Here is a 23183-nt window from a genome sequence, read left to right as displayed (position 1 = left end):
TATTTATTTTTCAAATCAAACCAAAAATAATAGTTACTTTTTAAACCTTTACGAAAACAGGAATTGACGAAAGGTATTTTTGCATAGGTATATGTGCACGAAGGCCAGAGCGACGTTTCTTTGCTTCGTCGCGTGGGTTGCGGCGGCGCTTTGCACCAGGTGAGACAAATAAAATGAAACACCGAATTGTTACTTCGCACTTTTCTTTTATCCGCTTTCTTCGCTGTTGACGCATACCATGCTTTCATTCGCTTCTCAATTCTTGCACTTCTTCTTCTTCCACTTCTTTATTTTTCTTTCGCTATCTCTTTGTTCCTCTCCATTCTTTTTTTCATTCGCCCTTGATGCTGCATTTCTATGTAACGGAAATATCCAGAATATTGCAGTCTGTTCGTTCGAGAGAAACACTTGGAATGTCAGGCCTCTTCTTTCTCCATGAATTTAATATTGTAGAGTTTGAAACTCTGAAGTGGCATTCATAAACTTCGTGCAAAGGCAATTAAACGCAAACTCGTTTTTCTGTTTTTATTGACTGCGTTTGTCGTATATTTCAGTTGGAACTACTTAATATCGCGATATTTCGAAGTTTTTTATTGCAATATATTAACAGCCTTTAATTATATATTACGTTTTTCGATAAATAAAACAATATCGTACGCATGATAATTAAAATCAAATTCATTGAATTTTTATCTTTACCTTAACCTACTAACCAGGTCCCATAATCAGAAGTTTCTATGATTAAAAACTTAATAGAGATAAATTAAATGTAATTAAAGGTTAGTTTTAGCTTTTTCGAATGTAAGTATGACATAGTTCGTTTTTAATAGAAATGAAACGACATTAAAAAAGATAGAAAATCCCTAAGTAAAGAAATTATTTTGTCCGAGGCTATTGGCTATTTGGCTATTAAAATTACGAGTTGACTGGTCTTTCTCGATCAAAAGTGTAATTGCTAAATCTAGTCATTCTACATTTTAAGATTTCGGTAAAATTATCTGTCAGAAACGTATAACTGAGGTTAATTACTGTAGCTGATAATTCTCATCAATGTTCCAAATCTATTTTCTCATGAAATCATTCCATAGTGTACGGAAGGGCCGCTTACATTTTCGACTCCCAAGACGATTTTCAACTTAATTGCCAGAGGGCGTAAACAACGTGTTAAAGTGGCGCAACACTGTGGCGTGAGCTGCAAACTGCAGTGAATCACGCAGTTGAATGTCGTGCACCAGTTACGTAGGCAATAACGTTCGTCCTATTAAGCACGTTACTTACCCGACATTTTTCCTTATTTATTTTTCCGTTCTATTTTTATACCAATTGTAGCTTGACGATTGAAGCGTTTAATTAAGCACCACGGTCACGCTTGACGATTTTTTGTCGCGATACAGATAATCATTGAAACGGCAACGTGACGTGAGATATGAATAAATGAAACGTTGAAACATTAAGACTAATAGCCAAAAAAGAGGTATTTAAACATTTTGTAATTTCCATTTAGAGATGAACACGTTCTAACACGTATCGATATCGACGAAGTGATCTCCATATTATATTGGTAAATTGTAACATGTGCACCAACCACTGCGCAAATATCTAGATATAATGGAACTTTCTATAAAAATGCGAAAAAATATACTTCTTTAAGACTATTTATGACATTTTGTGATTTGTATTTAAAAATGAAGATTCAACAAGTATCAACATCGATGAAGTGGTCGTTATATAAGTAAATTAGTAAACTGTGACATGCGTGCCAACCATAACGCGTAAAAATCAAAAGATGATAGAACTTAGAAGATATTGGTTTTTTAAGCTATTGGCATTAAAATATTTATAAAAACAAACTGAAGTAAACTTTTCAATACCACACTATGCGATCTATCTTCAGGAACATTAAAGAGAAAAATAGCTGCGGTTAACCATTTTTAACAGTACTAACGATTTTTTACCGGTGAAATATGACGCCACAGAGGTAGGAGAGCGTTGAAGAAGAATCGAGGATACGTGGAAGCTAAAAGGCAGCTGTTTCTCTCAATTACAATATATATATACATTGCGAAAGGGAATTTCACCGAAGACGATAGTAATTTAAAGCCATATGTTACCATATCATTGTACGCGCGAGAAAAAGCTTCCCTCAGGGATATTTTCCGAGGAAATCCGGCTGTAAAAATCGATATGGAGTGGCGATGATAAGAAAATCACGACGGTGACCCGCAAAACCTTAATGGTCCGTAAGACATCCTCTGAAAAATTTCTGACTTTACTCCTGGTGATAAACGAGCAAGGATTATAAATGGAGAGATAACGAGGGCAGAATATGATGACCTAGCCAGATGGAAATTAAAAGGAAAGCTGTAAAAACCACCGTAATACGTTCCGAGTTCTATTTTACGATTATTTCTCTGTTTGTGTTATTGCCGAAGATTTACTTATCTTATGAGAAAGTTTTAAAATTGAGATTCGTTTAACTCGTATTGACAGTGATTTTGACTTTTCTCGCGTTAGTACCACTGCTAATAGTTTTGATAATTTTAAAAGTTCCTAGATACATTAATTTACATTAAATTACCATGCACTATTAAAATATTCACGTTTCAATTCAATTTCATTTATGATTAAATGTGACTCTTAAATATAAATATTTCATGCTTAGGAACATAGTTTAATTATTTAGCATAGAATATCTTCAAACCAAATTAGAATCATCCAAATACGCTAATCATTATTAAAGGCTGATCCCCAAGCGCGCGAAGTAGGGCTGGAAGAAGGATGGTCCTAATAAAAGTGTGGATACTCTTCTGGAATTACATTAGTAATCTCATGAATAAGCCTGTAATGCAACCATTCTTCCGGAACATTAAGTAAAATCGCTATGCGTAGCCACTTTATGTAATTAAATTAAATGCGTGGCTAGGAAACAATCAAAAAGAATATTCAGAAAGCTCACATATATCCTAAGATACCTGAAATAATCAAAACTTAGTCTTTTTCTTTCAATGGATTGGTAGCGATTTGGTTTAACGAGTTTATAAAATTGAGAAATTTTTGAGAGTCCATATTACTAACTTCACAACTACGATAGAACTTCACAAATCCCGAAAGCTCCAAGCACACAAACCAACATCGTCTTTCAAATAGAAATTCCTTCAACGAACACTTCAAAACTTTTTACTAAACTCTTTCGACACTTGGTAAAAAGTTTTCTCGACAAAAGAAAAGGTTTAAGCTTATTAGATCTATCGGTAGTTCGTTCGAAACGCAATAATTGGACTGCGAATACTTCTGAAAACTTATATTTTTATAAACATAACTAGAGAAGTGGAAGGGCCTACGTATTTATTTCGGTCCCTAAATATCATAAGGAATACTGTTTTGCAATATTTTATATATTGTTGCAGGTTATGTATATTCTACGCATTTTTACATTCTTACCCCTCAATGGGTATCTCGGTGACGCATAATAATTTGGTGTAGGTTATTTAATCTTAAAGTATTTATTCTAATTTGTATCTTCTGATTTACGTGATAAATATCGTTAACATATCTTATTGCGTAAGATATAGGATATAAATTAAAATTAAATAACCTAACCTAAATAATTGTTATCATCTATGACTCAACAATACCAATTAAAAATTAAATATTTCATAAATATTTAAATATCCGCAGTCCAGTGTTAACAAAGAAAGTCGACCATATATTGCTGAAAGATTCGATTTAAACGAGTCATAAAATCTACCTAGTGTTTCATCCACGTTCGAGTTGGCCAAACGAAGAAAGGCAACGTGTATCACTGGTCATAAAAGGAATATCGCCTGTGAACCACTTCTGAGGAAGAGTTTTACACATCGGTAACACTTTTTTCCTTTCGTGGATCACGAGGGCGCTGTTACTCGGCTCAAAGACGAGGCCCCCTGTTCGCTGAATTTATGGCTCGGGAAAGCAGTCTGTGAAAAAGCTGCTGGAGGATCGTCTTCCAAGGAAAAAAAATATCGAAGAAAGAAAGAAGAGTGGCATTAGGTGTCGTGGTGAAAAAGAACAAAGCTTTCGAGGAAGATGGAAGGCAACCCAGATGGAGATGGCTTCGCAAGAAAATTATTGGGCGTGTTTCAACATAGAATAAAGGTTGAATTGACTTGCGTAATATGATGGAAAGAAATGATTCTATACAGAATTAGTATAAAATGTTGTTTAGTATTTAGAATATTGAAAGGTTATGTTTTACGTTATGTTTCGTTGCACTTTATTAAGTAGATACAATCTGGAACAGTTTCAGTTTTTTAATTGACTGAAGAAATATTTAAATTTAATTTCAATCATTCGTTCAAATAAAACTTATCATATAGACATATTCTGTTACTGGTAGAAAAAGATTCATCAATTTCTAACTAAAAAGTGAAAACTAGATGATGTGAAACTACTTAGGAAAATGGCGAGGAGGTTATATTATAACTTCAATTTAAAAGACAATAATTCTTTCGGATAAATTCCAAGGAAGAAGTATTTAAAGTTTAAGAACTAAAAGATCCAATAATCCTAGATCCATCGCAACTTCTACATACTTTTCTGAGAAATTTATAAATTGCACTTTCTGTAGCCAGTCGTGACAGTATATCAACTTCCTAGAATTCCAGTCCCAGATTGATTGCACAAGTGGCGAAAAATTGGAAGAAAACAGAAGTTAAAGGGAAAGTAATAGCTCGAGGTATTCAAAAATGTTTCGCCGAATCTAATTTCTGGGGCAAAACTTATCAATGGTAATAAAGGACTAGAAAATACAACGCTACTCCTCTGCAATATAAATACTTGTATATGTTCGTCCGCCACTGTTTATCGTACACTACCGCCCTCTGAAATCGTAATCTCGGATTTTCGACGGTGTTATTGATAGAGACAGAATACATAATCCACATCCATAGATTAGGGGATTAGACGGATGCCAGTTGATAGGAAAATTTTGCTCCCGTGCCTACTCGGTAAACAGAAAGTCTCCGAATACCTTCTAGCAAAAGGAAAGAAAACATTGAAATTAACTGAAAAAGTTTGCTTTCGGAAAAGGAAATGGCAAAGTAGAGATTAGAAATATATATATATATATATATATATATGTTATAAATTCTTTAACCATTTATGATCAACAAGTAAACAAGTAAATATTTTGTTCAAAGGGAATTTCATAGCATTTTTTGATAATATCATTGATTTGAACGTAGATGTAACACATCTTATAGAAATCAATTTTGGCTTTTAGAAGACATGGTTGCTTAATTCCTATTACATGAATTCTATCATATTCAATATCTGATATTCAAAGGAGTTTCTCTTAGAAAATCAACATTGTTTCCAAGAAGAAAAGATCGACATATTGAAGGTAATAATATGAGAAAATGATCAAAGTTTATCTTCAGTCTGATCTTTAAAACATATTGAAATACTACTACAGAGAGAATTTATTTAACCACTTATCTGAGTTTCTATTAAATTTTGTGTTTAAAGCTTTTATTCTCTGGTAGAGATGGAAAAAATAAACGTAGCCCATCCAGTTCTGAGATTCATTCCAACGATAACGAATCTGATTTGTGAGCAGACCTTCGAACACTGTATGAAGTTTCCTAACTTGTACTAAGCGTGCAAAACGTAATTGGTCCGCGAGATGGTGCTTTGTCAGAAACTGGACATAGAAAAATACAATTACATTGTGAATAGACAAAAAAATATGAAATTGCTAAAAATTGGCAAGGAACTTTATTACGTCCATTCGCTAGAAAAAGTACAAACAAAATGGTCGTTTGAGTGAGGCCAAAATTGCCAGGAGATAACGACATAAATGGAGCAGAAAGGTCCAGGATGAAATCAGAAAAAAACCAGAGATGTAAAACTCGGTTAGAAGAGAACTACAATTGAATATATGAAGAAAGGAAATATATCGTAGAAATGTTACAATGGTACTGTTCGAAGGCTTCAAGTTACTTAGGACAGGGTAAAAAAGGAAAGTAATTACCGAGTTTATTCCTGAGGGACCTATCAGCAGAGGAGATATTAAACAGGGGATCTCCTTTGGATCTGTGACGTCTTGGTGTGATAAGAAACACGTTTTCCAGGTCAATGACGTGCGGTAGATTTGAAAGTAAATTTAGGGGAAGAAATTGCAATTTGTATGTACAGGTAATTTAACCTATAAAGTGATAGAATATTATGATTTAAATTTAAACCTCAAATACAAGCATAAAAATTTGAATTTAGATAAGCACAAAAGAAAACAAATGTCAGGTATTGTTTTAGATCTTCAGAAATCAAATACGAAATATTTTTCTTTCTTTTAACATTGCAACTCGAAGAAATAGGAAAGAAATAGATTATAAGAGACAACAAAAGAAGCTAGAAATTGAAATCGAGCGCAGAAACTGTTGCTTTCCAACATATATATATATCTGTCAGACATTGGGAAGCTGAATAAGCACAAGCGTATCGCAGTTTATCAAGGCAGGAAAGCAAGACAGATGCCTAGTATAATTTCAGAGGGAAGTTTCTTGAATGAAGCTCCAAGTACTCCAAGCTCGTATACGGCCTTGCAACACAATACTATTGATGAATCACCCGGGAAATCCTCTCTTTCTGATATATATGGGGTAATTCTACTATCACTATTAGCAAAATAACCCACAGTTCCTTAAATTTTCAAACATCTGCCTTTTCCCTGTATCTGGGATGTCAGACGAAGAAATTTATAGTAAACTGTAACAATACAAAGTGGGTTCTAACATACTCAAATTCAAAGAAATACGTTGGTATAACATAAATTATAAGTCCAATGAAAACAATAAGAATTTTATTACATTAATTTTATTATTATCAATGATCACTTGCGTTTCTTTATTGTCGATTTAAGAAAAACAATTCTTCATTTTTAATAAAAAAGCATGCTTTTTATTTTATATTTTCATTTTACAATATCATTTTGCATAGTTCAATCAAAACTATTTATCTTTAAAATCTTACTTAAAATCTCAGAAAATAAATTGTTCTACAGACATTGATATAATTTAACAGTTTTCTACAAATTTTGGACAGTGTTAGCAATTTTGACAAATGCGTCATTTTTTTCTCTTCCTCTCTCCATTTATAAAGAGAGAAAACACAACAATCTCTGTGCAATTACCGAAAATTGCGTCAGTTCGAGTATTCGAGGAAATTCAATATCACGGTGCCATCTTTCGTGCGAAGATCGGGTCCGAGATTCGTGCCAAGACAAAAGAAAGGAAGGAGGGAGGAAGAACGAAAAGAAAGCAACAGGATACTGTGTTCGGTTACGTGGGAGTGTCACCGTGTGACGGCAAGCTATTTCCCCGTGTCTCGATATCTAAAACGACTTTCAGAAAAGTTAAGAGCTGTATCTCAACAAAGAAATTCGAATGATTTTCTTTCTTCTTTTTTATATATATGTATATTTATATAAAAAGTAAGAATCTATTCAAATTGAAAAATCGGAAAAAAAAGAAAATTACTGCTGAAATAGAGAAACAAGGGGAATAACGTTATACGTAGTTCGAATAAATATAAAGAGATTCAATTATTATTAATCCAGTTAATTAAATTATTTGCTAATCAAGTTTGCACAATACTCGGGTTTAAAATACGGTGGATCCATTTCGTCTCAGCAATAAAATCCCCATTGATTATTTTTGTGCGTCGCGCATTAAACCGAGTCATTGAACAATTTCCTGGAAAACGTGTCGAAAACATTTGCATCACATTTTCGTCAATACAATACTGATTCAATAATTCCAATTGAAAGAGCAGGGTATAGGAAAAAAATAATTGCTTTGAATACATATTGCTTGTTTTAACCTAAAGATTTGATCTATCCAGGTGAGGCTAAATTCAACCCTTCAATATAATGCAAGTTATCTTATAACAAGAATAATAATGTTAAAACTCAGAGAAAACAAATAGCTGTCAGATATAGGTTCAAACCGTACACATTGTACTGGTGTTTTCTAATACATAAAACTAAAACCAGGTGTAGATTAAAAAAACTAAAAAGAAGAACGCTAAATTTAAGACTAAATCCAGAGATTAAGATGAAGTATTACGAACCATGCGATTACTCGGATTTTTACTTCTGAATTCCTTATTTTTACATTTTGGTATTGTTCTTATATTGCTATTATATTGTTAACATTCAACATTGTTCATGTGGCTTATAGACCCATGAGGATCCAAAGCTTGTACTCAATGAAAAAAGAAAGTAGTGCAAGATCCAATCGAATCACAAGCTTCGCCGAGCTTACAAGGCAAATCCTCTGCAAACTCGGTCGGTAAAGGGGCTAAAAACCGCTTACACGTTAATCTCAAACCGCCATCCTTCCTGCTCGATCTCCGTCTAGCTTGAAGATTCTGAAAGTTCCAGTTACACGCCAATTTCGCTTTAACTGATTGCAGTCCCATAATCTGGGTCTCTCAGTACCAGGAGATGCGCGTGAAGGAGAACAAGAACGATCAAGACGCGAGGAACTTTGTTCCAGTCTGTTTGACGATGGCCGACAGTAGCGCCACTGTGGTATTCTTCTTACTTCTGGTCCTCGTCTTCTATATAGCGCCACTGCTGATCCTGCTGATCCTGTACACTTTCATCATCAGGCAATTGATGCCAGATCCCAGTAATACAAGCGACTCTTACCATACCAGAGCAAAGAAGCACGTGATTACAATGTTACTATCGGTGGTTATCAGCTTTTTCATCTGTCTGTCGCCATACAGGATTCTGATCTTTTATATAGTGATCGCACCAGCAGAACAGATTGCTGCCATTGATCGAGACACGTTCTTCGCTTTTCTTAACTTTAGCAGGATCATGTTTTATCTGCACAGCACCATTGATCCGATATTGTATAATTTAATGAGCAGTAAGTTCAAAAAAGGATTTTTGGAACTATGCAGAATGAAGAAGTGTGCCAAGAGAGGATTAAGGAGCAATATGACCGGAACTAGGAAAATTGATAGTAGTGAACAGGAAGAGAACTTTGTGTGATACTTTCTTATGTAACCGGCATGATGTTTTTACTGTACATTTACATTTTCAGTCGGCATTAATTAGAGAGCGTGATCTCACTTACAGTATTGTAAACAGCTGCTTATGTGATTGTATTAAAGAACGGTATTCTTCGAACAAATACTGTATTGTTGTGATATGAACTTTTATGTACTTTTTATATGTTACTGGCCGATGGTAACCTTTTTCGAATACGATTAAGAATATTTAATAATAACATTCCATGTTTCTGCTCCAAATGAAATTACTGTAGTAAATTTATAAAAATATTCGGAAAATAAAACCTGAGAAAAATATACTAATATGTTACCATATACATTACTATAATAGTTATTGTATATATAACTATGTATAATATGTGAAGTATCTCTTCCAGAAAAAACTATGAAAATCTACTAAAAAAATATACTGGAGAACTGCCTAAAACTACTGACTATGACTGCTTTTCCAATAATGATTTAATTACGTTAGTTCCAGCTGCTATTTCATCAATATAGCTAGTAATTCATTTGTACTGCTTTAGCCACTGCTGGCAATTACTGACCAATATTAAGCTCGCAGTAGTGCAACTATCAAAATCCAATAATACATTACTCTAAATCAGCTTCTATTATATTGACCAGCTAATAATATTTTTCTGCAAGAGATATGAAAGAAAAAGAACAAATATTTAAAAACTATACCATACACGAAACGAAAATAACATAAATCACCAATCATTTAGATAAAACGTCTGTTCACAGCCCCATTCTACTGATGGTCAAGTACGAAGAGGAAGAAAACTCGAACGGTACGTACATTCCGACCTGCAGCACAGTTGCAAATTCATTCTGGCCGATCAGTTTCGTTCTGTTCACGATAATCGTGTTCTTCGTGGTACCGCTGCTGATCCTTGTGGTTCTGTACACGGTGATTGCACGACATCTGATGACGAACTCGACGATTAGCCGTGGCTCGTCCAATAACTTGCTCAAATATCGCAAGCAGGTGATGCTGATGCTAGGGACAGTGGTGTTTTGTTTCTTCCTATGCTTGTTACCATTTAGGGCACTGACACTTTGGATCTTGGTCGTTCCAATTAAAGTAATCCTCGACTTTGGTATCGAGCGCTACTTCACCCTGCTCTATTTCTGTCGAGTGATGTTCTATCTGAACTCTGCCATTAACCCTATCCTCTACAATCTGATGTCCACGAAATTCAGGGAAGGTTTTCTCAGGGTTTGTGGTCTGGGCCCCAATAGGAAGAAAAAGAAAAAAACGTCGGACAAAACTGGTACTTATACTACTGGCTCGACCAATTGTAGTAGCAATCAGTCTGATTTCTGGAGGAGACATAGCAGTAATAAGAGCAACAGCGTTAAGGCACCCTGCAACAACACGACCGCGGAGAAACAGGTTAAAGTGCCACTTCAGACAACGGTTGTTAGTGGAAGTATCGTCAGGAAGAAACAGGAGAGTTATGTTTGAAAGGATAAAGTGGGAATATGACGAGGATAATTTCTAAGACTGTGATCTTTCGAACCATTCCATGATATCGTAGCATAGTCGGTGGAAGAGATATGGTAATGAAGTTGTAAATTAAAGACTTCAGTGTTAGCATCTACTAATAGTGTTGTGTTTAGGGCTGTATATAGGATAATTTCCTTGCTAGTTGATTGCATGCTGCCAATCGCACCGCGTATTACACTCGTCTTCATTTTCCATACCTGCTCTCCTTAATTTAAATGTACTATTTATCATTTTCAAACTGACACCGACTTGGCTATATCAATTCCACTGATTATACTACTTAACGTCGTTCGTATTCGTATGTGGATTGTATATTGTACATATATACAGACTTTTTTCGAAATCGTAGTTTCAATGACATTTATTTTAATTGTTTACAAATTGTTGAAAATGTCGCTCTTGGTGCCGCAGACAGATTTTTATTCGGCAAATCCTATACTATCCTTTTTTCCATGGTCCCCAAGATTATCCCATCTTTTACGTCTTATATCTTACATCCCGTATTCAATATCATCCAGCCCATAACCAATTGACATTACCGGGTGAAACCGGACCACCGGACTGAGATGACTGAAGAAAACAAACTTCATTATGGTTCTGATTTCTATATTTTACATTTTGTACACATTCTTTGAGTTTTCTGTTACGTCTAAGTTGAAAGAGTAGAATTATTCAACTTACCACGATTTCGGAAACATTCTGTATTTTATAGAAACACTATTTATTAAAAACTAACCTAAAAGAAATTTAAAAATGCTGGAATCATTTATTTAATATTAAGTACCGACTATCTGGTAGTCTATTTCAATTATTTGTACCTTCAATAGCGTGAGAAAGAGACCTAAAAATGCTTATGTTATTCATTACCAAAAAAAAAAACACTAATCCACATAAGATTATGAACGATATATTAGGATCGAATTATCGTTGCATAGAATTTTGGAATCTGTGATCACTAATTATATAACCGTGTACCGAGTAAGTATTAGAACAAAGATGAAACAGTTGTGTCTTCGAATTGAAGAAAAACTAAAGATAAGCTATACGATAGATAAAACTGATTAATGTTTAAGAACCAAAAGGGATCTTAAAAAGATCTTCTCTTTCATGTTAACCAAGATTCGTGTGATTTGCCAAAATTGTTTGTTCTAATTTCTTTAGTGAATTTTCATCTTTATAAATGTACAAAATGACAAATTAAGTTTCTACGGAAATTAAGTTCCTATGCGCTTATCGAACTACGTACATATTCGATTTATATTTATAATTATGACAGATATTACAACAATTAGAGATATTTTTAAACTGTATAGATATAATTTTCCATGAAGTAAAAGTATTGAGGAGGTGACGAAACTAGTCTTCGAGCTTTAAATAATTATTTATTTAATTACAGTCTCTGCGGAACATATACATCGATATTTTTGCCATCGCGCTAACTATTAAAACTTTATTGCTCATGACGTAGCAATAAATGGCAGGTTGATTTAATTGTACATTAAATCATTCCAGTAGTCTTTAAAAATTGTATAGTGTTCGCTTTTATTTTTACAATAGGAATCAATTACCGTAAAAAATATTTAAATATCTAGGACGCTTAAGCTGGAGCAGGTAAAACAAACTTCTTAATGCGATTTATATGCTATATGTATAGATTTCGTTCCTAATTGACTGCAAAGCGTTCGTTTTCAATAGTTTATAGATCATTATTGATTTTTATTTATGCGAACTATTTACAAAGAGACACTTTATTTTTATTATCCAAAATATATGTTTCTGTAAATATTTTGTAAAATAAAATTCGAACAATATTCATAATATCAGATCAACTAATTTTTTATATTAACACTTTGCATTTAACATTACAATGGAATATGTTTCATGTTACGTACGCTAATGTGATAATGTATATAACTTAATGATGTAGTTTTTCCATTAAATAAGTTACTTAAATATGATATTAAAAGGAAAACGCTAACATAGCTAAGGCGAGATTATTCTATTAGTGAATTAAACTTTTCGTCGTATTTCACGAATATTATATCGTGTGCTAAATTATCAGATCTAATAACCATTGAATACACATAATAACCCTTTGACTCCATAAAACCGATCAACTCCTTTTTGCCTTCTTCAACATGAGAGAATTCCACAGAAAGTGTCTGAAAATTTCGTAATTCAAAATTTATGCGAAGATAATTAAAAAATAATAAAAATAGTAACAAAATTTAAAATTATAATTTTTTTCTTAATTTTAAATTAAGTTAAATTCACCTCGATATTTATCATGTCGAAAGGAATCGTTTTTAATACTTGAAGCTCATGCCCCTCAATGTCAAGACTAAAATAATTTACTGTAGTCACATTAAGAGCAGCCATTAAATCTATAAATGGAAAACATTGAACTGAGATGTGGACACCACTGTGGGCAACATCAGGAGAATTTGGTAAATGGCTATCAGAAGCATTCGGCTCGTGAAGACGTCCAACATTATCGGCCATCAAGAAGGAATTCTGAAAATTGCACAATAGAAAATATATATACGTATATGAATAAAAAATATGAATATTGCAAAATATTATAAGGTAACTTATTATATAATTTTCTGCAACAAATTACGAACTTTCGTACCACGGAGGGAAATGGCTCAGTGGCGAGGCACGTAGGTGTTAGATAAGCTTTTCTGTTTTTTCTCAACATTTTACTGAAGTTCAAAGGATCCGCCTCTACCAGAAGACCATTCCAATCGAAGTATCGTTCCAATACCAATGTGTTACTCCGAGTCTCCCCGTCGTAAGCGCCACATTCTACGAAGAAGCCATTTTTCTGTAAACAAATTATCAAATGTTTGCGTTGTAAGTTGCCACTTATTCAAACATCGAGAACTAAAATACATTTCTCTTAAATTGAATTGAGATTTCACTGAGAGTATTTTTTTTTTATCAATTTCAATTTAAGAATACTTGATAACAGAAATTTGAATAATGAAAATAAAGATATTTGAATTTTAAAATCATTGACAATATTTCTTTCTCTTCGTTACGTAGGAAAAATATTTGACAGCAGAAATTTTATATTAAAAAAAATCTGAAAAATTCTTTAATTAAAACTATCGGCGGTAATTTCTTTTTTACCAATTTTATATTAAAAATATTTGATAGTAAAAATTGTATATTAAAAGTATGTATTTAAAAAATATTTGAATATGAGACCATTGATAGTGATTCTTTTTACTGATTTCATATTAAAAGTATTATAATTACACAATATTTTAATATTACCTTATCTTGGAAAATTTTTCGAATATGTTCGGCTTGGCCCATCGATTGATCTTCGATTTCTGGATTTTCAAGGTTGTATGGTTGATCCGGATTGTATTCCCGAAATATCCATTGTCGACGAATATCGGTCATGTACCGCTGCCAATGTGCCGGATCCGATGGTGACTGTATTTTGCCATTGTACCATTTAACAACTTAAAATAATATACATAATCAGATTAATCAGAATTATGGCCAGATTTTAATTTTTAATTGAACTCTGGAGAAAACATTCGATAAATATGTATCAATTTGTCATATAAGTAAAAGTACGAGAGTTATGCATATTTAATATCCCGTTGCTTGCAATGTCCTTGATGTAATGTCCTTAACATGCGGTATTAATAACATGACTTGATAACTAAATAGCATGACATAAACACAGGCTGAACAAATTAATTCAAACGTTACTAGTTGTAAACGTGACTGAAATGGCTGAGACATCATTGGAAAAGAATATGCATATGCATCAGACCATAGAAATTATTACTGGTGAAACTGCAGAAAGGCTACCTTATCTCCAATTTCGATGATTTTTGGATATGTTTTAAAAATCGATATTGTGAATAACTTTTCCTATACATATTAGCGGCAATCTTTCTTAGTTTCTGAGATATTTGCAAAAAACTGGCGGTATCACTACCAATGAATTCTATCTGTAGTTGTACCTTTGTAGCAGCGTATGTGTACGATTTGGTTACCGGCCACCTAATCTTCTGTTTATAAATGGCGGTGGACTAGCCTAAAGCATCGTGCATAACTTCATATACAAAACTGTAAAAAACGTCTGTTATAAATTACACGAATATGATTAATGTATTGGGTTTGAGTTTCAGTTAGAGTTTTCAAACCGGCAGCCGCAAGGTAACCGGCAATACTTGGATAAAATTATATACGAATGAGTATTTGATACTATTTTACGAAACGGGATAATTGTTATTACTTTACGTAAGAGTTGCTGGCCGCTTTGCAGCGGCCGAATTGAAAAATCGAATCCAAACCTAATGCACTTATGATATTCACTTTTAATTGAATTATAAGTTATAACGGACATTACCTACGAGCTCGCATTTGCAGTTGTGCATAGGGCTTTAAACTCACCCGACTCAGCTTTATAAACAGAAAATGAGGAAAATGGCGGCCAGCATCCAAACTAATACATACACTGTTACGGATGCAAAAGGTATAGGTAGAAATCACTGTAGTAGTACCGAGAGTTATGTGCGAATATCTCGGAAACTAAACGAGACCGCCGGCTATATATGTGTATTGGGTTGGCAACTAAGTGATTGCGGATTTTACCATTACCACCTAATGATATATATAAGAAAATAAATGTTCAAAATGTTCAAATGTTCTGTATCGTATTTCAAAATCATCGAAATCGAAAATGATTTTTTTTATCTATTTTTAAAGAATTTCATAAGATTACAATTAACGATATACTAAAAAGGATATGTAATCTAAAATATCATTTCAAATTAAAAATTTGAAAAATAATAGTAACAGTAGTTGATATTACCGATCAAGCATTCCTATCGAATATGTATTTATAAACAAGGACAATAAATATTTATAACATTTGCTAGCCTCAATCTATATTTATTTTAATTCGATCATTCCATAACCAATTACTTTTACAAACGTCCGCGAAACAGATGTCTCTTAACTTCCTAACAGGGTATGAGGAATATCTCGGTATGTCAATATAGCTATTTCGATATATATAGGAAAATATTTCAAGTTTAAGAGGTTAATAACAGTAATTCATAGTTATGCGTAAGTGCATTCAATTGAGATTTCGATCAATTATTTTTTTACTCTGTTTATACTCCTGTAGGTCAACAATATATCGTATAACACGATCTTGGCAATAAAGATCTTAGCAATAAATGATCGATAAAAAGACGTTATCAATTGTTTTGATTGGTAATGATGTAAATCATAAATTAATAAATCCAGATTGAATACAAATGTAATTCGAAAGATTAAGATTAATATTTGTAACTTTAAACAATACTGCTATTATGTTACGGAAATTCTATACCCCTGTGTAAATATAAACAAAGTGTTCTTAATACGAAACCATTACGAAATTAACCTAAATACGTGAAAAAATTTAGAAACAAAAGAACAAATTAAGCAATGTTGTATAACGTTTTATAATTATTGCTACATTATTAAATCTTTTAAAAATGTAAGATAAATAATTAATTTTCTAAACTCACCATTGGTAAAGTTATACCACCTATTAAGGACTGCAACAGCAGTAGAAACAAATTATTATTAATAATATACTTGTTTAGGAGTTGCACGTCAACAAGAATATTGTCATATGTTTCGTCATGAATTTCCAATATTTTCCACCGGTAAATCAGTCTATTATTTTATTAGTTTTTAAAAAATATTTCTTTCATATCAATAAAAATATTCCTCGTCCATTATTATATTCTTATATTATAGTGTTCTTTATATATTGATTTCATGTTTGTTATTATTCAATTCTTATTTTAATATTACTCTAGTCGATTTTATCAAATTCATTTACCACTTAAATTTTATTCTTTTGCCATGACAATATCCAAGTAGATACACATTGAATAATAAATACGTACCATCTTGATTTAGCTCCTCCGAATACGCATTATGTCCTAACTGATTCAAAGGAAAATAGGACGCGAATATGAATTGCCGAATTAAAATAATCGAACCGATGCCTAATAATGCAATCACCGCGTACCATTTCCACCGGTTCCAAAATGGTCTTAAAATATAAATGTACGTATGCTGACTGTGGGAATCTGTACCGGACATTTTTTTTTAACGGTCACAAGCTCGCAACAGGTTGCTACCGTACATGCGGTGACAAAGACAAACTGGTGTAAGGTCGTAGTCCACGAAACTATAACGAGAGACTGAATTACTTCACAATAGTTCCCAAAACTGCGAGAGTTGGCCAGTAGTTCGTAGATAAATTAATCAAAATATTACTTCAAATACTATTCAATTTTCAATTTTGTCATCATGTACTTTTTTTTAAATTAAATAAAAATCCAAAACATCGTTAGAAGAAAAGATTGATTTTCATCATAGTTCACTGAATATCGATCGTTTGTTGTTTTAAATATTTCGTTGGAATATATAAATAGAGGTTATGATCTAAAAGGCACGGAATACATAATAGATTCTTAAGATAATGTTCTTCACTATCACTTGTATTACACACACATACATACATGTACACAATTTTAGTATAAATGTAGTTAACTGCATAAAAGAACGAGAACGTATTGCGAATAACACTCCAGCAGAACTCTGAATGCCACACACCTTAATTCGGGAGTACGCTGTATAAAGAGTAATTTTACACGCGATTGGCTGTCGAAAATGTTTCGCCTGGTAGGTGTACTAGAAGAACAGAAGCACACAACGCACGCTTATACTTAAAGATATTAAATCTACATATGCATAGATAGATGCTTACAAAATAGTCACCGAGTTAAATCGTCTGTATTCGGTTTATATTCTTCCTGTTAAATGATTCACTGCCAACTGCTATCGAGAAAATACAGCGAATAGGAAATTCGATGACGTTCCGATAATAAATATTGGTCGTGTTGGATAATTGCCATAAAAGCAATATGTATATGTATGTATATACATATTTATACTCCAATAAAATAGATATGCGAAGTATAAGCATACAAATATATACCACACAAAGATATTTGCATTGGATAAGAGCTCCATTTTAAGTATATTAGATTTAAATACAGAGAAGTGTTTCTGAAATTGTAGAAATGATAATGAAGCATGTATATTCGATTCAATAGAAAACTGTATTAACGACAATTGGTTTTATGAATTCCTGTTTCATCTACAAAGTAAACTATAAATTAACTATAAATAATTATCCACTTTTTTAACTGTTGGTAAAATCTAATATTAAAATGTTAAGTAAATACAGAAACTTATATATTAAATATAAAAACAATTTATCAGTGCAATATAGCAAACCATAGTTGACTAATGAATATGTAATGTAACATCAAAATAGAAATTTCGCAAGACAAATGCAATTGTTTAAATAAATAACCTTAAAAAATATATAATATTTTTAAAAATGAATAACCTTTATCTCTTCGAACGCTTGAAAGCAACTGCTACAGACGTTTGCTGCAATTGCCTATTATATACATACTTTTTAGTTGAGTTATATTTCACGCAAATATAAGTAGCCTCAATTTTATGATCGACTTCTTATAGTAAATAAAATTTTTCAATCATAAAATTATTAGATGTAGTAATACATATTTATGTATTCAATTAAGTAAGTTTAATCCTACGTAGCTCTAACAGCATGTTTAATTTACTGTTAGGTTATGTCACGTTATGTATACGTATGAATTGTAGCTTCTTTCAAATATATACTGATCGAACAAAAACACTTTATAGAACAAAGAATCTAGCGATTAAGTGAAATGACTGGAGAAAGTCATTGCATGTATTTTGTGAAGAGAAAAAAACGTTATTGCCGTATGGTAGTGAAGGAAGGAAAGAAGTATTGCGGCGAACATCAACCAGTTTCATTAGAATTTAATCATTCTGATAAAGAAGGATCTGAAAATAAACGAATAAAATGTCCACTTGATCCGACACAGTGAGTTTATGTCTCTGTTATAATAAATATTTCATATTTCGTTATGTATATAAAATTTATAGATCATTTCCAGTACATGTTATGAGTCTAAGCTAACTAAACATTTGAAAGTATGCAATGCAAAACGCTTGATTGATGCACAACCATCATTTATCGTAAAAGGAATTAATGCTAATAAGACTTACGAAGCACCACGACACATACCACTCTCTGAATTAAATGACCTTATAATAAATACAGTTATAGACAAAGTAAAAACTGTTTACGGTTAGTAATACATACATATGTAAATTCAAAACTTGAAATTAAAAAGTGTATAATTCTTTAATCCTTTTATAGAAAAGTTACCCCAATTTCATAAAATAGTATTGGAACATCCAATACTTAAAGATAAAATAAATAATAATTCTTGTGGAAAAACTATTAAGAAACATCTCTTACAAAATTCATCATTATTATCACACTTGGAACGTGTAAATCTTATAAAAGACAATACATGCTTTATTGAATTTGGAGCAGGAAAGGGTAAACTAACTTATTGGTTGGGCCAAATAGTGAAGCATAAAAAAGATTGTTGTATTTTATTAGTAGACCGTTCAAGTCATAGACATAAGAGTGATAATAAATTGAAAAATGAACAATCTTCTCTCTTAATAGAAAGAATACGTGCTGACATTGCTGACTTGAAACTGAATGATATAACAGGAATTAAAAAATTTGAACGTAAAGTTGGTATTGCAAAACATTTGTGTGGAGCAGCTACAGGTATATATATATTTTTATATATTTCTAATATTATATTCATAATATTTATATTAAAATTACTAAAAAAAATTATTTCATAGATTTAACTCTAAGTTGCTTAGTTCAAGCAATGCAAAATGAACCTAAATGCAATGTCACTGGTATAATCATTGCATTTTGTTGCCATCACAGATGTGAATATGCATCATATGTTGGGAAAGAGTATTTAGAACAGTCTGGATTTACAGCAAATGAATTTACAATTTTATGTAGCATTGCTAGCTGGGCAACTTGTGGCTCTGATCTAAACAAGGCAATTAATACTCCAGAAATTCAAAATGATTCAGGAGAGACAAGGTAACATATTCATGTTAAAATTCCAAATATTTTTTATAATTAACCATGAAAGATAAAAAAAATACATTATTTAATATTTTTAAGAACAAACATAAAAACTTTAACCTCGAGTGAAAAAGAACAAATCGGCCGAAAAGTAAATTCATTATTGAATTGGGGTCGCTTGGAGTACTTAAAAAAAGTTGGATTTCAAACTAATCTAATTTATTATACCACTACCGATGTATCACTAGAAAATATGTGTATCGTGGCTACAAAAGATGAAATATAATAGTGAATTAATATAAACAAATAACATGAAATAAATGGCTTAACTTTAATTTAAATAAACTTTTATTATAACAAAATGGAGTTTATCCTTTTCAACCAATCCTTCATTTAACCAAAATTGTTGAAGCATTTACAGATTAGGAATGCGGCTTTACGTTACGTTCTCAGTTCTAGGGAAAAGTGCGTTGCTCATTGGTGTTCGTGAAGCGCTGAACCGCTCTACTCACCGGAATGTGCGAAATTGAGAAGACTTTAGATTTATGATTTACTCAAAAACCTTACACTTCGCGTCAAAAATTAGTTCGTCAAGAATGCAAGAAGACTAATTCTCGAGAATGAATAAAATTGATCTAATTCGAAAAACTGGTTCTTGTTTACGAAGTCGCGGTTTCTGCTCATGTCCTCGTTTCTTTGCTTCGGATCCCCTTCCCTGCTCATCCTGATTCAATATTGGGTGGGGTTTCTCCCCGTTCATCGAAATCTCATGTTTCGGGTCCATCCACTACTGAGTCGATGGAGATGGAAAACGCTTCGATGGCCCAACCAGAAAGCGAGGGGTACACGCATGTGAAGGGAAATGGCTGCGAAAGAAATATGTACATAACTTGGGAAAGACAATAGAGCAGACTCTTTCAAGCATTGTACGTGACCTGTCTCACAATTGCTAATTCGAGACAGCTCCCAACTGAACGTTACTTAATGAAGTACTTCCTATCTGCCGACTTCTGACTTTCTCTCATTTTAGACAATGCAGATTTTTCTATTCATGTAGACATAAAATCAATCGATTTAGAATTTTATTCCTAATTTATATACACAGACTGACTTTAGCTAGCTAAAACTAAATTTACAAAGCAAGTTCTTGCGATAGCGTAACACGACTATTTCATTCTATCGCTACATGTGAACACTGCATAAAGCACTCATTTCCCCCACCATATACAACGCCCCGCCCAAATACAACTTAGTGTAACAGATTCTAATGCATTGAGTGATGTGAGTAATTGTGATAGTTACGTCGTTGCATTAATGTTAGTAAAACTACTTTATATATATTATTAATTAATAAAAGATTTAATTAATGATCGGTAGAAGAACGAAGAACGAAAGAACTATTTGAAGGTGCGTATTATGTAATATTGATGTTATTCTCATTTATTCATATTGAGGTTCCCTAATTTCTTTTTTTACGAACTGACTACGTATTTTTTTGAGGATAAATCAGTATTACTATAATTTTTGGCATAGTTATTATTTCAAATACAATATAATCAATAATGGTAATAGTAAACAATATACACACACTTTAAAGTAACTCTAATTTCGTAATGTTGACCTTACGCCACGCCTTCATTACTTTAAGTGAATGACGCGAGATTGCATCTCTAAAAAAAATGGAGTTTTTGTATTATAAAAATGCAAGACATTATTCAGTTTTTGAAATATACATTTTTTAAATCTCTTGGAAGACATGTATTTATTTTGTTAATTGACTATTTATTATATATTTTTTAAATGTTGAGTGATGTTATTATATGATTAAGAATATTTGTTTATTCTTTCCAATCAACTTTTTAATTATTGATTTTAAAAATTTTGGTGTAAGTTTAAGCATTGAAGGGAAAATCATCTTTGTTTTTTCAGAAGAATCTCAGTCTAAAATTTATAAAATGTCCATTTTAGACGAGCGAGAGGATTATCTGAAGAATCCATACTTTGTGAAGCACGAATATGGTGATTTTACTCCATTTTATGTCACTGTCACTATCTGTTCCTTCCTATTTGCATTCCTATGCATTTTGAACATTGGATTTTGTTGGTGCTCCCGTCATAGAAATTATTGGCAAAGTCCCCATACAGGTAACTTTTATAAGATATTTTCATATATTCATTCATTCATTTACAAATGATCTTATAATCTTCTCCTTCTTTTTACGTAATTAGGAAATAGGTGGATTCAACCATTGTGGACTGTATTACCTCATAAAACACCACCTTTGGACTTAAGTGAGCTAGAACCAGGACGTCTTGTGACACAAGATAAACAAGAAGTTTTACAATATCACAATCCAAAACCATATGGAACCGTACCACAAACACAAGAATATATGGAGATGCAAAAACGTGAGAGTGAAATTTAATTAGACATTAGTCTTGATATTATGTGTATACAAAAGTTTACAAGCTCTCAAGAATATTAGTATCAAATTAAGAACATCACAATTGTTTTACAATCATATAAACTGATCTACTGTAATAGCCAAAGTTGGAAAGTAGCAAGTGTACAAAGGTAAAACACAAGGTACACAAGGTAAAACACAAGGTACACAAGGTAAAACTATACTTTAAAAAAATCATTTAAGTAGAAAATATGGGACTGCATATTTTTTGGCCAGCATCGACGTGTTTAACCCTTTTGGTTGTCTGTGTAATAATAATTTTATTAAGATACGGTTCGCGTATTTGTAAGCTACGGCATGCACCGTTGCCGTCTGATCGAGAATGGGAAGAAAAGGCGTATTCTCGAAAACTTTCAGTTTCTATGGCGTAAAATTAGATAGATATCACCATATGTTTTCACATCATGTTACGGATCTGTTTCGTATTAGAAAAGAATTTAGATTAAATTAGAATCTATTTTAACATATAAGTATGTGTTTACTATATATTTCACAGTAACACTTCAGATCTGAAAATTCTTCACAAGCATACTTTAAAAAAATTGCTTTGACAGCACATGCAGACAACATCAGTTTTCTACCTTAAGATAATGTAGTTATGTGCCTTATAAATGTAATTCCATGTGTCTTTTATACGTCACCTTTTTATACATAGAGTAAGGAATTTTAACGAATCTCCGTCCATTCAAATTCTTTCTCTTTAATGACGATTTGTGTCATGAAAATTCGTAAAATATTTTCTTCTTCGCTAAGATAACTTCTAAACGTATAAATATTCATTTAAAGAATGATACGTATAACAAAGTAAGCAATAATTTTTAAATTCTGTGTTAAATTTAAATATATTTCATGACACAACATAAAAGAAAAGAAACAAAGTATTAGCGAAAGAAGATTATATAATTATATTGAAGAAATTAAGATCTGTATCCGTCCAATTTTTTAACGTTTTTTATGCAATGGCAATTGTATCATTATCTTTGAAAATTTGTATTTTTTATATGGTTTTCATATAAATAAAAAATGCTTGTCTTTACATAAAACATGCATGCATTGTATGTGTTTCACTTATTAAAAATTC

General features: G+C 32.2%; 5 protein-coding genes across 19 annotated transcripts in view; 4 read left to right on the top strand and 1 right to left on the bottom strand.

The window, feature by feature from the left end:
• Positions 1-12390, top strand: part of ETHR (ecdysis triggering hormone receptor) — a 108562-nt gene extending 96172 nt beyond the window's left edge. For 8 of the 9 annotated variants that reach the window (XM_076622994.1, XM_076622965.1, XM_076623034.1 and 5 more), the window contains 2 exons: positions 88-159; positions 9805-12390. In XM_076622994.1, coding sequence (XP_076479109.1) covers positions 88-159; positions 9805-10528 — 796 coding nt within the window. In that variant the 3' untranslated portion in view covers positions 10529-12390. Of the gene's footprint in view, positions 1-87; positions 160-8451; positions 9351-9804 lie in introns of those variants that run through there. The other variant, XM_033341692.2, reaches the window with a different exon arrangement.
• Positions 11933-17497, bottom strand: LOC117160739 (uncharacterized). Of its 5 annotated transcripts, XM_076623439.1 has the most exons (8): positions 17376-17497; positions 17222-17299; positions 16507-16793; positions 16120-16149; positions 13853-14046; positions 13203-13397; positions 12845-13084; positions 11933-12732 (listed from the first exon to the last, which is right to left on the bottom strand). In XM_076623439.1, the coding sequence occupies exons 3-8, from the start codon at positions 16703-16705 to the stop codon at positions 12565-12567; spliced, it is 1026 nt and encodes a 341-aa protein (XP_076479554.1). In that variant the 5' UTR covers positions 16706-16793; positions 17222-17299; positions 17376-17497; the 3' UTR covers positions 11933-12564. The 5 variants fall into 5 exon arrangements, with proteins under 5 accessions (XP_076479554.1, XP_033197586.1, XP_076479480.1 ...); XM_033341695.2 differs by having other exon boundaries at positions 16883-17497; XM_076623365.1 differs by having other exon boundaries at positions 16507-17050; positions 17128-17497.
• A 145-nt stretch (positions 17498-17642) lies between these two features.
• On the top strand, positions 17643-19999 carry LOC117160738 (tRNA:m(4)X modification enzyme TRM13 homolog). 3 transcript variants are annotated; one of them, XM_076623228.1, is made up of 6 exons: positions 17643-17775; positions 18347-18551; positions 18625-18818; positions 18891-19316; positions 19397-19652; positions 19737-19999. In XM_076623228.1, the coding sequence occupies exons 2-6, from the start codon at positions 18373-18375 to the stop codon at positions 19921-19923; spliced, it is 1242 nt and encodes a 413-aa protein (XP_076479343.1). In that variant the 5' UTR covers positions 17643-17775; positions 18347-18372; the 3' UTR covers positions 19924-19999. The 3 variants fall into 3 exon arrangements, with proteins under 3 accessions (XP_076479343.1, XP_033197585.1, XP_033197584.1); XM_033341694.2 differs by lacking the exon at positions 17643-17775 and adding an exon at positions 17885-18221; XM_033341693.2 differs by lacking the exon at positions 17643-17775 and adding an exon at positions 17885-18221 and having other exon boundaries at positions 18305-18551.
• Positions 20000-20884: 885 nt separating this feature from the next.
• Positions 20885-22063, top strand: wrm1 (wurmchen 1 transmembrane protein). Its single transcript, XM_033341699.2, has 3 exons — positions 20885-21044; positions 21567-21782; positions 21867-22063. The coding sequence occupies exons 2-3, from the start codon at positions 21593-21595 to the stop codon at positions 22061-22063; spliced, it is 387 nt and encodes a 128-aa protein (XP_033197590.1). The 5' UTR covers positions 20885-21044; positions 21567-21592.
• A 230-nt stretch (positions 22064-22293) lies between these two features.
• wrm2 (wurmchen 2 transmembrane micropeptide) lies at positions 22294-23145 on the top strand. Its single transcript, XM_076623661.1, has one exon. The coding sequence runs from the start codon at positions 22294-22296 to the stop codon at positions 22471-22473; it is 180 nt and encodes a 59-aa protein (XP_076479776.1). The 3' UTR covers positions 22474-23145.
• Positions 23146-23183: the final 38 nt, after the last annotated feature.

The sequence above is a fragment of the Bombus vancouverensis genome, chromosome 1 (genome assembly GCF_051014615.1).
Source record: "Bombus vancouverensis nearcticus chromosome 1, iyBomVanc1_principal, whole genome shotgun sequence".
Taxonomy (NCBI): domain Eukaryota; kingdom Metazoa; phylum Arthropoda; class Insecta; order Hymenoptera; family Apidae; genus Bombus; species Bombus vancouverensis.
Note: the sequence above shows the minus strand (reverse complement) of the source record. Positions and strands in the feature narration are given on the sequence as shown.